This window comes from Paramormyrops kingsleyae, chromosome 4 (assembly GCF_048594095.1).
Source record: "Paramormyrops kingsleyae isolate MSU_618 chromosome 4, PKINGS_0.4, whole genome shotgun sequence".
Classification (NCBI taxonomy): Eukaryota; Metazoa; Chordata; class Actinopteri; order Osteoglossiformes; family Mormyridae; genus Paramormyrops; species Paramormyrops kingsleyae.
This window is the reverse complement of record NC_132800.1, coordinates 7,352,323-7,366,529: the sequence shown is the minus strand read 5'-3', so window position 1 is coordinate 7,366,529 and position 14,207 is coordinate 7,352,323. Positions and strand designations below refer to the sequence as shown.

The following is a 14,207-nucleotide window of genomic DNA, read 5'->3' as shown; positions in this document are numbered from 1 at the left end:
TAAAGGAATCAGGAGGAAAGGACGGAGTGCTGACTGTGGGCTTGGAGCCAATGAAAAATCATGGATGCTATTCTGCTCTCCTCACAGTTACTATGTCTCTTACAATAATAAACGGACTGTCATACCCATAGAGCCTCCAGGCTCCCGCAGAGTAGGAGTGTATCTGGACTGGGCAGCTGGTACTCTGTCCTTCTACAGAGTCTCCTCTGATGGACTGACCCTCCTGTACAGCTTCACCTCCTCATTCACTGAACCCCTCTATCCAGGGTTTGGGGTTTTTTCTCCAAACTCCCCCGTGTCCCTGTGCATGCTGGGATAGTTCACTGTGTGCTGGAGGAATCATTTTTACTTTATCAGTGTCACATGCACCTTTGTGACTTTGGACCCGGAAACAGCTTTGTGACGTCACGACTAAACAAGCGGATTGCCGCTCCCGGCTGTCACGTGACTCAACGGCGCCAGGCAAGCAAACAGGCTCACTTGCGCGCCCGCACACACACACACACACACACACACACAGTATAATATTCATAAAAAAGTATCGTAATAGTGGGTCGCTGAGCCTTGCTTGCAATCATAGGCGTCGCTGCTATTAAATCAGAGGGGGTCAGAAGGAAGGGGGGGTTTGCAGCTGGGCCTGTCAATCATCAGTGATGACGCCATAGGTGGAAGGGGGCTTTTAAGCCCCGCCCAAGGTACCAACTAACCTCTCTACTGACTCTCTCCTGGACCCAGTACAGTTTGTCTACAGAGCTAATAGATCTGCCGACGGTGCTGTCAACATGGCCCTCCCTGCATGCATCTTTGTACATCTTTTGTCATCTGCTGGACATCCTGTATTTTCATACCTTTATATTCCAATATGCAATATATCTCTGTTCCCCTTAAATGTCCTTACAATTATATTGCACAGCTTGCACTATTTTATTCCTGTATTATTTTATTTCTACTTATTTTCCTTAATTTATATTCTTGTTCTACTATGTTATTTGTGAATAACAAAACAAATTCTTAGTACATGAAGTTATACCTGGCCAATAAAGCAAATTCTGATTCTGACTGATCACACAATAGAGACGCCCTGTACCAGAAGGGCCGTCTCCACCTGCTGAGAAGACTGAGATCCTTCACAGTGTGCAGGAGACTTAAGGACTTTTCAATGACACTGTAGCAGCATCTGCAATATTCTATGCGGTGACCTGCTGGGGATGCGGGAGCTCAGAGAGGGACAGGAAGAGACTGAACAAGCTGGTCAGGAGTGCTGGCTCTGTCCTGGGCTGCTCCTTGGACTCCACTGAGGAGGTGGGTGAGAGGAGAGTGTTGACCAAACTTACATCCATCATGGACAACCCCTCTCACGCCCTGCACATGACAGAGGGAGCATCACACAGCTCCTTCAGCAAAGCTCCTTCATGTAAGAAGGAAGGCTTCCGCTGACCTTTCATTTTGTCGGCCATTAGACTTTATAACACATCAGTGAGCAGTGTGAGAAGGTCACAATTTTGTCCACAATTTTTGTATATACTTGTATATTTATATTCACCCAGTGTATCTGTAAATGTGTCATTCATCTGTGCAATTACCCTCGTGCAATTCCCCTACTGACTGTCCACTATGCATGATTGTTCTTACACTGCGCAATATCCACTGTATAGCCTACATGCAACTTCTATATTTACATACATATCTGTATATGTATCATCTATGCAACTACCCACGTCATGTGTGCAATATGAGTAATTGTGTGAGTTTTTCATTGTTTTTCTTTCTTTTTTCTATTTTGTTATAGTAGCTTTTTGTTTGTTTTTTTTTCCTATTGCTGTTTTATTTCTTAGGCTGTAGTATCAAGTACATGTCCCCGGTCTGGGATCAATAAAGTCTCATCTTATCTTATCTTATCTATCCTTCCATCTATCCGACAATCCTTCCGTCCGTCCATCCACTGAACTGTTCCACCCTCCTTTCACTTTCATGTGCTCTGTCCCGCCTTATACTGTAACTTCAAAAAAGGAAGTTGCAACACCTTTATAACTAGTGATTTCTCTCTCCAAGCCACTATAACCGGGTTTCTCTGCCTTCCTGCTCAGTTCTCAAGGTAAGACGGAGAATAATTTATATATCAGTTACTTTAGTAGGAGTTCATGATTTTTAATTCCAGGACTATATGTGTGACATGCTGAAGACCCAAGTAAAAATAATGTTAGAAAGTATACCGTATCCGTATAATTGGCAGGGTACCCCCGGTCATGGAAAACCTGGAAAAGTTTTGGAATTTTGAAATAATTTTTCCAGGCCCTGGATAAGTTTTGGAATTGTTGGATAGAGAGGAAAAGTTATGGAAAAGTTTTGGAAACTAGCCTTGTTCATTTTTGTTTCCTGCTTCGTTCCGCAACTCGCTAACAGAGATGGACAAGTGGAAGTCAATAGTTAACTACCTTGGTAAACATCCGTTTCCGCGCAGATTTCGCATATTTGAGATCGCTGCTTTTTTTGCTCGCTATTCCAGTTTTTATGGTTTTATAAATTTTTTTGCACGTATTTGAATTTTATTGATCACAGTTTCCCGTTTTTGACTCCGTTTGCCTCTACCAATCATAAGGTACGTGTAATTTTAATATTGGGATTAATTTTCTTAATAACTGAACGCTCTTTGCACATTGGTGAAAGTTGTCCACCGTCTCTGTTTATTTGTTAAGCAGATTGGCTATTATAGTACCGAAAATTGTAGTATTACTGTCGTGCCGTATGCGGGAGGCGGAGCGGAGACAGAGGAGAGGCAGTCAGGAAATCGGGACTAATGACAACAACCAGAAACAGTTGATCACACGGGGATTCCACACGAGGTTAACGAGGGGGCGTGGCACGCGGAAGGAGCGGACTATCGCGGCAGGACAATTACTATCTGAAACTGCATGATCATCAAATCAAAGCAAACTTGTGTCTTTTGGAAAATTTTCTTGTGGTACTGGAAAAGGCATGGAAATTTATTCTGCCAGAACTGGGGGGACCCTGCATTAGCCACATTAGAATGATGTTATCTCTTTGTGTGTGTCTGTGTTTCTCTGTATGCTGTTTTGTGCAGGAATTTTTACTCACACAGTACTTTGTTACATTATAGTTACTAAATAGACCAGTGCGATAATAGTAATAAACACAGGGCTTGATTACTTCGTGATGTACATGTTACACATACTTCCTGTTCCTGGAGAACTTGCAGGACCTGTCTGACCAGCCTCGGCACAGAGTAGAAAATGGAAACTTATCCATTTATTTTCTTATTTTAAATACAATAGAAATAGACACAGGGACACAGAACTGAAACTGCCTTAACTATTGTCATATAATTCATAACATTATAACTCCCTGCACTGGAACCAGTCATTCATTCTGCACTTGACCCCCCCCCCCCCCATGCCCACTAACAATCCCTGCCTTTTACTTATTTATTCAGTTCCCATCTACCTGATTGACTGCAATTTTGCACAGAACCTTCTAAACACTGTAATCACTTTGCACTATATGTCACTGTGTCCTTGTTCAACTGCCCTGTGTGCCTTAATTGCCCCTTGGGGACAAATAAAGTTTTTTTAATTAAATTGAATTGAATTCATCCTGACAGGGTGACCATTGATCAATTTGATATATTACATAGACTTGAATTTGATTATGGGTTGTGTGGAATGGTATTGAAGTGTTATAAATCCTCTTTAACTAATTGACATCAATATGGTGTGGCAAATAACTGTACTCTGTTGTCAATGTCACTGGTCAAATATGGCGTACCACAGGGATCAGACCTTGGGCCTTTATTGTTTTATCCCTAAATGCTGCCATTAGGTAACATAATGAGAAAAGATACAGTCAAGCGAAAAGGAAAGTACACTGTCAGTTCTAGGGAATGTACATATCAGGCCATAATAATAAAAAATCATCTGGACCTTACCAGGTTCTAAATTTATTTAAATCTAACTTCAGGTGTGGGGGGGGGCAGCATGTAGTTTTGTGGGCTAAGCCTCTGTGCCTGTGATCAGAAGGCCACTGGTTTGAACCCAGTCTTGGCACATCTGCAGGTTCTTCAGCAAGGCAAGTTTTCAGGAGGCATGAAGAGAATTTCCGCACACAGATTAATATAAAAACAAACAACAGTTCAGCATGTTATTATTTATTTGTTAATTATAAGAAAAATGAAACCAGACTGAAGAAGCCGTGTGTGAAAAACTAAGTACAATTATTCAATAGCTTGTAGCTTCACCTTTAGCAGCAATAACTCTAAGTAATCATTTCCTGTATGACTTTATCAGTCTCTCATATCATTGTGGAGGACCTTTGAACCACTCTTCTTTACGATGTTGCTTCAGCATTTCAGTCGGGTTGAGGTCTGGACTTTGATTGGGTCATTGCAACACCTTGATTCTTTTCTGTTTCAGCTATTCTGTTGTAGATTTGCTGGTGTGCTTGGGATCATTGTCCTGTTGCATGACCCAATTTTGGCCAAGCTTTACCTGTCAGACAGATGTCCACACATATGACTCTACAATACTTATGTATACAAAGGAGTTCATGCTTGACTCAATGACTGCAAGGTGCCCAGGTCCTGTGGCTGCAAAACAAGCCCAAATCATCACCCCTCCACCACCATGCTTGACAGTTGGTATGAGGTATTTGTGCTGATATGCTGTTTCCTTTTCTCCAAACATGATGCTGTGCATCATGAGCAAACATCACCACTTTGGTCTCGTCTGTTCAAAGGACATTGTTTCAAAATTTGTGGTTTGTTCAGATGCAACTTGCAAACCAAACCCTACTCGGTATTTTTTGTACTGTAATGTTACACTGTCTTGTTAATTGTCGGTAGTTTTTGGTGAAGGCATTCAAACAAGAATTTCATTGTACTTTCACTGTAGTTTGTACACATGACAATGCTTTCTTAGCTCAGATTGAGTTCGGAAGCAGAAGAAACTTAAGCTTCCATTAAATTTGGAAGAAGCTGTACAGAGATGCATACAATAGTGTTTAAAATATTTTTTCTCCTGCATATGAAAATATTTTGTTGTAACTTCTGACCATTTTCTCTTAAAAAAAATAACGATGAGATGCTACACTTTTGCTAAAACTTTACAGTATGTAAACACATACCTGTACTTCTGTGACAAAAGGTGACCATACTGCCTCCAAGATTTTTGGTGGTACTGCATCTCGCACATGCATGGCGTTAATTCCATGTGTAGGTGCACAAACAACATGTGGAATGAATGCGGAATACATTTTGACCATGATGCGTAAGCGAACTCATTGTGATTGTTGAGTATAAACCTTCAATAGCCTTTGATGTGCAGCTCCTGGAACCACCCACTCCCCTGTAGACCAGTGGCCCTGGGTGTATATCTGCATAGCATGTCATGGTCCTGCCTTTGATATACCATGTTTATTTTTTTCTAAATCCACCGCAGTGGTGTTGGTTGATTAGGGTAAGAATATAAAATCCCATATATATATAGCAAACCACTGTTTGCTCATTGCAGCCACAGAAATGAATTTGCTCTTGTCTCTTGATCTTTAGCTGGTTTGAAAGGCTTTGGTCTCTGTTAGGGCTTCCTGTAGGGGGCGCCCTGGAGCTCTCTGCATGGACCACTAAGGTTCACCTATGGGGAGCTGCCATGGATGGAATAAAGTGCATGGAAGGAAAAACAGGAATCAGCTGATCATGGGTATTTGTTTCTTCTCTCAGCTTAACTCTCTCTCTCTCAAAAATTCTGCATCATGACCCACTGATACTAATTTTGATGGATCCCACCCATTGATAAGAATCTTTTGCAGTTACACACCTATATGTACTACTCCAGTACTAAAGACAAGAAGCCAGTCAGCATACACCAATTAACTTAGGTGACCAAAATGACCCTGAAAATAACTCATTAAAATGTGGTAGAAAGTAATATCTGCGGTATACCATCCTCAATCATGATGAGTTTCTAAATATTAAAATGCTTTGTTTTTTTGTGAAGAAAGAGTACTGATTATATTACTCCTTTTGAGTTTACCTAAAACGAATTGGCTAATTTGCTGAATAAGACGTTTTTCATTTGCTCATTTTAATTGCCTGTCCAGTATAATTGTTTTATGTATGACAATTACATCTTGTTGAATTAATTGTGTAGTTAATATTACATTCATTAACTGTTTGCTGTATAAGCTGGGTTTACTTGGGCCAATTTGACTTTATTTGTCAGCCAAAAAGTATAGCATTTCCTTCTAATTCAGATCTGTGCAGGGACCTATCAGACTGTTTATGTTACAGGTTTGTGTTTTACAGTACATTGCGTGCACCACGGCAGGTGTGGTTTTCTGCTGGTTCTCACCTGATCGCTGTATTTTTCTCCCAGCCATGGCTCTGTGTATGTATATTAAAGGCTGATTAACATCCACGAAAGTGTGGTTGTGAGTTACTCTAACCTTTAGCTCAGCGAAATGCATTCAGTGCTTGAAGTGGAGAAAAATAGGTGACGATACTCCCTTTGTTATTCACTACCAGGTATTGGTACTCCCTTTGTTATTTAGAATCAGATGCCGGTGCTCCCCATGTTATTCAGAATCAGCTGCCAGTGCTCCCTTTGTTATTCAGTGCCAGGTTCCAGTACTCCCCTTGTTATTCAGAATCAGGTGCCAGTACTCCCCTTGTTATTCAGAATCAGGTGCCAGTACTCCCCTTGTTATTCAGAATCAGGTGCCAGTGCTCCCTTTGTTATTCAGTGCCAGGTTCCAGTACTCCCCTTGTCATTCAGTGCCAGGTGCCAGTACTCCCCTTCTTATTCAGAATCAGGTGCCAGTACTCCTCTTGTTATTCAGAATCAGGTGCCAGTACTCCCCTTGTTATTCACTACCACGTATTGGTACTCCCTTCGTTATTCAGAATCAGATGCCAGTGCTCCCCTTGTTATTCAGTGCCAGGTTCCAGTACTCCCCTTGTTATTCAGTGCCAGGTTCCAGTACTCCCCTTGTTATTCAGTGCCAGGTGCCAGTGCTCCCCTTGTTATTCAGTGCCAGGTTCCAGTACTCCCCTTGTTATTCAGTGCCAGGTGCCAGTACTCCCCTTGTTATTCAGAATCAGGTGCCAGTACTCCCCTTGTTATTCAGAATCAGATGCCGGTGCTCCCCTTGTTATTCAGTATCAGATGCCGGTGCTTCCCTTGTTATTCAGTACCAGGTCCCAGTACTCCCCTTGTTATTCAGTATCAGATGCCGGTGCTTCCCTTGTTATTCAGTACCAGGTGCCAGTACTCCCCTTGTTATTTAGTATCAGATGCCGGTGCTTCCCTTGTTATTCAGTGCCAGGTGCCAGTACTCCCCTTGTTATTCAGTATCAGATGCCGGTGCTTCCCTTGTTATTCAGTACCAGGTGCCAGTACTCCCCTTGTTATTTAGTATCAGATGCCGGTGCTTCCCTTGTTATTCAGTGCCAGGTGCCAGTACTCCCCTTGTTATTCAGTATCAGATGCCGGTGCTTCCCTTGTTATTCAGTACCAGGTGCCAGTACTCCCCTTGTTATTCAGTATCAGATGCCGGTGCGCCCCTTGTTATTTAGTATCAGATGCCGGTGCTTCCCTTGTTATTCAGTACCAGGTCCCAGTACTCCCCTTGTTATTCAGTATCAGATGCAGGTGCTTCCCTTGTTATTCAGTACCAGGTGCCAGTACTCCCCTTGTTATTCAGTATCAGATGCCGGTGCTCCCCTTGTTATTCAGCACCAGGTGCCAGTACTCCCCTTGTTATTCAGTATCAGATGCCGGTGCTCCCCTTGTTATTCAGCACCAGGTGCCAGTACTCCCCTTGTTATTTAGTATCAGATGCCCAAAACATCCTCAGAGACTCTGCCCGTCCCGCACATCACTTTTTTGACCTGCTGCCCTCTGGTAGGTGCTACAGGTCCATCAAAACACGCACCTCCAGACTCAAGGACAGTTTCTTTCTTTGGGCTATAAGATCACTGAACAACAACAAAAAATAATCTGTGTGCAATATTAGTCTTTACTGATTACAAAAACCAGTTTTATAATACTAATCCTTTTTTATTTATCATATTCATCCAAAGTATTGATTTTTGCTGTTGTCCCCTTTGGTTGGCTGTTTATTACATGTGCATACACAGATAAGTATTATGTTTGACTGTGTTTTTCTGATTCTTTACTGCATTGAACAGGAGCAGCACGCCTAGTTTTGTAATGTATTTTATATACAGTGACGATAAAGCTTCTATTCTATTCTATTGTTATTCAGCCTCAGGTGCCAGTACTCTCAGCAGATATTGTGCGGTGCCGGTACTCTGAAGAGAAAAACAAAGAGGTGCTGGTACTGCATACCTGTGAGTACTGACCCACTTCAAGCACTGAATGCATTGATAGAAAAGCGTATAGTTTCATTTCCAAAGTACTCATTGAATACTGAAGGAACATGTAATGTAATGGCTATACCCTTTTTTGACGTAAATACAGGGTGAAATATGGCCCATAGTTATGAATCCAAATGATCAGTGGACGTCTCTGCCTGTGACTGCAAACTGCCTGTGTGAGTAAAACTGACCAGTTTGCTTTGGTTGTAAGATATTACAGCTGGTAAAATTACTTTTGAATATAAAGTTAACATTACTTTTGGTTTTTATTACAGTCTGACTGCGATTCACAGGAACTGGTTTCTTTACAGCCATAAACATCTAAGCAATGGCTCACCAAGAGGTCTGGCTACAGCATTTCGGCATTTGATACATTTTGTCCATAAATACCAGACACTGAAATGCAGGAAAGCTTAAGTTGAGTAATTATTTATAGCTGAAGGTTCATGAAAATAGCAGACAAAAAGCTCCCTCTCCGCAGAGCTCTTCCCCAGGCTACTTTCATACCAAACCACCCTACACCAAATGTTACAGACGTACTGTAACAGAATAGCTTAATCTAAAATATGTATAATTATACTGGATGCTGTCTTAACATGATGTTTGCAGTCTGTTTTGATTTTGGCCCTGTTGTTTTAATGTGCGCTATTAGGTCATAAACTTTTATAGCCATTTATATTGGACAGGTCTCTCTTTTAAAAAAGATTTTTTAAATCGGTGAGACTAACTTGGTTAAGCTTTAATAATAATGCGTGTGTCTCCTATAGTAATGAAAAAATCATAGCAGGTGTCTTCAGCAGCCACGTAAGACTGTGAGCAGGAAAACTGACTTCTGTTAATGGAAAGTTCAGTGCATGTGTGTGAGTGACCATAAACAGGTCTGTGAGATCTCATGGACTCATCTCCCACATTCTGCACACCCAGAACTCGCTCACCGACCTCTTGCTGGATTATCTGAAGGAGCTCGATGATGATCAGCTGAAGGAGTTTAAATGGAAACTGAGTCACACAAAGTATAAAGAGTTAAAGCCCCTTCCCAGGGGTCAGGTGAAGCACTTGGATAGAACAGACCTCGCCGACACGATGATAAATTCCTACATGGAAGTTGGTGCTCTTGAAGTCACACTTGAAATCCTGAAGAATATGACCCTGAATGACCTTGCTGAGAGACTGAAGGAAGACCTGCAGAAGTGTAATCATATTTTTAATCTTTCCTGTTTTTCATATAAAACGTAGTCTTTTTTTAAGCTCTTAAAAAATGCATATATTATATAGCCTTATATGGGAAATTATGAACAGTTGGTTACATACTGATGTTGAAGATAGAAATGAATTTGAAATTATTACAGGTAATCAAGCAGGAAGTGAGCTGGGTGACGTATCAGAGAAAAGTAAGAGCTGAATGCTATTATCTACATGTATGTGGTGTTTTAGAAAAAAATAAGTATGATGTGAAATTTAAAGTTTAATTTATCACGGTGAAATAGTGAAAAATATGCCTGTGTGTGTGTGTGCGAGCGGGTTTACCTATCCTTATGGGGACACAATGTCCCCATAATGTGATAAATATCTGTTTTTTTTTCCCTTATGGGGACCAGTTTCCTGGTCCCCATAAGGGAAAACTCTATTTTATAAAAATCGGTGACTGCTATGAGAAAACTAAAAATGCAAAAACTCTTGTATTTTGTCTGGTTACTTATGGTAATGGTTAGGGCAGGGTAGGGGTTAAGGTTGTCATAGTTAGCGTTAGCATTTTTCCCATTGAAATGAATGAGCTTTCCCCATAAGGATATGTTTATCCTACATGTGCGTGTGTGTGTGTGTGTGTGTGTGTTTATATTATTCCTCTCATACTGGTCAGGATCCTGTTGAGAAATTGTCCATTTTCCTCCAACATTTCTTCAGGGGAACTCATGCTGGACAGAATAAAGTGTAACCTGAAGAAGAAATTTGAGTGTGTATTTGAAGGGAAAGCTAAGGAAGGACAGTCAACACTTCTCAAAGAGATTTACACAGAACTCTACATAACTGAAGGGGGAAGTGGAGGTGTCAATGATGAACATGAAGTGAGACAGATTGAAACATCATCCAAGAAAAGGCGAACAGAAGATACTACACTCAAGTGCAATGATATATTTAAACCATTATGTGGACGTGAGGCACCTATCAGAACTGTACTCACTAAAGGGGTTGCAGGTATCGGGAAAACAGTCTCTGTACAGAAATTTATTCTAGACTGGGCAGAAGGAAAAGCAAACCAGGACATTCACGTCATATTTGCTCTTCCTTTCCGGAACCTGAATTTGCTTGAGGGTGAATTCAGTCTGATTGAACTGCTTCACCACTTTGATCCAGAACTAAAGTCATTTCAATCCACTGAACTGTTTAGGTGCAAAGTCTTGTTCATCTTTGATGGTCTAGATGAGTGTCGCCTTCCTCTAGATTTTAAGAACAATGAGAGCTGTTGTGATGTAACAAAGAAAACATCACTGGATGTGCTGTTGACTAACCTCATTAAGGGGAATCTGCTTCCATCTGCTCTCCTCTGGATAACCTCCCGGCCAGCAGCAACCAATCAGATACCTCCTGAGTGCATGGACCAGGTGACAGAGATACGAGGGTTTAGTGATGCCCAGAAGGAGGAGTATTTCAGGAAGAGATTTAATGATGATAGCCTGGCTGAAAGGATTACCAGACATGTGAAATCATCAAGGAGCCTCTTCATCATGTGTCACATTCCTGTGTTCTGCTGTATTTCAGCCACTGTCCTTGAGAGTCTTTTTAGTGAAACTGAGAGAGGAAAAATTCCAAGGACTCTGACTGAAATGTACACACACTTCCTGATCTTTCAGACAAGATTAATTAAAGACAAATATAGGCTCCAGACCTCCGTGACCCAGAATAGGACAAACTGGTACAGAGAACTGAAGAATGGATGGATGAAAAAGAATGAAACCAAGCTTATTAAACGCTTCCTTCTAAAACTTGGTAAACTGGCTTTTCTTAACCTTAAGAAAGGCTATCTCATATTTTACGAGAAAGATCTGGAACAGAGTGACCTTGACATCCGAGAAACTTCAGTTTACTCTGGAGTGTGCACAGAAGTCTTAAAAGAGGAATATGGGTTGTATCAGACAAAGGTGTACTGCTTTGTGCATCTGAGCATCCAGGAGTATCTCGCTGCTTTATACGTCTTTCTATCAAAGTCATCTGCTAACCTTCTGGAGACTGCAGTGGATCAGGCATTAGAGAGCAAGAATGGACACTTGGACCTCTACCTCCGCTTCCTACTGGGCCTTTCAACAGACTCCAGTAAGACTCTGTTAGAAAGGCTACTGGGACAGAGACGATACAGCTCACATAACACTGGGAAAACATCCCAATACATCAAGGGGAAAATAAAGGAGAATTTATCTCCAGAAAGGACCATCAACCTGTTCCACTGTCTGAATGAACTGGGTGACAATTCTCTAGTAGAGGAGGTACAAGGATACCTGAATTTAGGAAGTCTTTCAGCAGAAGACCTCTCACCTGCACAGTATTCAGCTCTGGCTTTTGTGTTACTGATGTCAGACGAGGAGCTGGATGTGTTTGATCTGAAGAAATTCTTCAGATCAGATAATGAGCACTGGAGGCTGCTGCCTGTGGTCAAGACATCTAAGACAGCTCTGTAAGTAATGTGAGGATGTAAAAACATGTCTTGTCTGGCAGTAAAACATTAACATTGTTTGAAATATATCAGCCATACAATTTCTTTCTCCTCATGAATTAATGAGTGAGCTAGATTTGTTTTTTGATATTCTGAACCCCGATTCTATAATGACTGAATGTAGTGATGTAGTAAAAAACACAAAAGTGACATTTCCATTAACATTCACTATGCCTTCCGATAACTGGGACATCATCCAAACCTGCTATAGAAACAAAGAGGGCTCTTTATCTGGAGGATTTACAAGTGAAATGATCCTTTATTTGCACAAGTACAGGTATATTGGTATGCTTCCCTTCTCACTCCCAAGGAGAGACACAAACACATTTACATCATGGGAGTGCATCACATATCTGCCAATAGAAGGGCACGTCATAACCACACTCTTTCCCATTGGGTAGGTGCCCATAGTTTCCGCGGGAAGTTGAGATGCTGCTGGACTTTCTTGGTGATGGAGCTGGTGTTGAGGGTCCATGACCAAGGTTGTGTCATCAGCGAACTTGATGATGTGGTTTGAGCTATGCATCGCTGCACAGTCATGGGTCAACAGCATGAACAGCAGAGGGCTGAGCACGCAGCCTTGAGGGAGCCCCTGTGCTCAGCTTGGTGATACTGGAGACGTTCCTGCTGATCCTGACTGACTGAGGTCTCCCACTCAGGAACTTCAGGATCCAGTTGCAGAGGGAGGTGTTCAGGCCCAGTAGTTTCAGCTTTCCTGTCAGCTGCTGAGGAATGATTGTGTTGAATGCTGAACAGCAAACTCACATATGTGTCCTTTTTGTCCAGGTGGGTGAGGGCCAGGTGGAGGGGGGTGGTGATGACGTCATCTGATGAGCGGTTTAGAAGATATACAAACTGCCAGGGTTCCAGTAAAGGGGGCATCTGTGATTTTATGTAGCTCATGACGAGCCTCTCGAAGCACCTCATGATGATGGGTGTCAATGCGACGGAACGGTAGTTATTGAGGCAGGACACAAGATTTCTTTGGCACGGAGATGATGGTGGTGGGTTTGAAGCATGTTGGAACGACAGTGGGGCTCAGAGAGATATTGAAGATGTCTGTAAGGACAGCTGATCTGTACATCCCCTGAGCTGAAGACCAGGAATGTTGTCTGGTCCAGCGGCCTTCTGTGGGTTGATTCTGAACAGAGTTCACCTCACATCAGTCATGGTCAGGCAGAGCACCTGGTTGTTGGGGGGAGTGGTGATCTTCCTTGCTGCCATGTCATTCTGTGTTTAAAACCGTACATAGATGTGATTCAGCACATCTGGAGGAGAGGTCGTACTGTCACACGCAGGTGGAGATGTCCTGTAGTAGATCATGGCCCAGATGCCCTGCCACATGTGTCATACGTCTCCAGTGTTTTGGAAGTGGCTGTGGATTCTCTGAGCATTTGCATAATTTGCCACTGTAGGTTGGTCCAGCACCCTTTTCCATTAAAAGGATACACAGAGGGACCGCTTAGACCATTGTATGGGCACCTTTTAGGGGACTGCATCACATTCTCTCCACTAGAAGGACTCTCATTAATACACTTCATCACATCTTCTTGCTCTATAAGGGACCATCTCCCATGAAGGGGGCACCCTAGACGGTGCTTAATCGTGCGATGGGCAGCTAATAGTTGCATTTTCAGCATTCTATAGGGAAAATTAGTGATGTTCTTTCAGCCATGGGGGCACTAGGGGGGCACTAGGGGGGGACTGCCCCCCCCCCCCCCCCATTCCCCCTCTGAGTCCACCAGTGGCCTGTGCTGCTCGCTTGTTTTAATGTTGCTGTCAGTACTATTAACAATGTGTAGGTTATATATGTGTCTGTGTCTCAACATATTTTCTTTTTCCAGGCTGAACAGCTGTAATCTGACAGAGACATGCTGTGACACGTTGGCTTTAACTCTCAGATCAAACTCCTCACACCTGAGAGAGCTGGACCTGAGTAACAATGACCTGCAGGATTCAGGAGTGAAGCTGCTCTCTGCTGGACTGAGGGATTCACACTGTAAGCTGGAGATACTGAGGTCAGTCCAGTTTGACGGTACAAATACTAAACTGGTACTTTAATATTATAATGTGTTTCTGTGGCTGCAATGCAAGTCAGACAAGCGAACAGCT

General features: G+C 42.3%; 2 protein-coding genes and 1 long non-coding RNA gene across 8 annotated transcripts in view; all 3 read left to right on the top strand.

The window, feature by feature from the left end:
- LOC111848838 (NLR family CARD domain-containing protein 3-like) overlaps positions 1 to 14,207 on the top strand; it is a 212,845-nt gene that overhangs the window by 192,106 nt on the left and 6,532 nt on the right. For all 6 annotated transcript variants that reach the window (XM_072710546.1, XM_072710544.1, XM_072710545.1 and 3 more), the window contains one exon: positions 13,940 to 14,113. In XM_072710546.1, coding sequence (XP_072566647.1) covers positions 13,940 to 14,113 — 174 coding nt within the window. The remainder of the gene's footprint in view (positions 1 to 13,939; positions 14,114 to 14,207) is intronic.
- On the top strand, positions 2,037 to 8,681 carry LOC140588688 (uncharacterized). Its single transcript, XR_011989864.1, has 4 exons — positions 2,037 to 2,095; positions 8,275 to 8,359; positions 8,490 to 8,562; positions 8,662 to 8,681. It is a non-coding gene; the product is annotated as an uncharacterized lncRNA (long non-coding RNA).
- On the top strand, positions 9,624 to 12,060 carry LOC140588686 (NLR family CARD domain-containing protein 3-like). Its single transcript, XM_072710553.1, has 2 exons — positions 9,624 to 9,777; positions 10,292 to 12,060. The coding sequence occupies exons 1-2, from the start codon at positions 9,645 to 9,647 to the stop codon at positions 12,058 to 12,060; spliced, it is 1,902 nt and encodes a 633-aa protein (XP_072566654.1). The 5' UTR covers positions 9,624 to 9,644.

Coding starts and splice junctions, on each gene's coding strand:
- LOC140588686 (XM_072710553.1), top strand. CDS start 9,645: ATGCATATATTATATAGCCTTATATGGGAAATTATGAACAGTTGGTTA. Junction 9,778..10,291: donor GGGTGACGTATCAGAGAAAA/GTAAGAGCTGAA, acceptor ACATTTCTTCAG/GGGAACTCATGCTGGACAGA.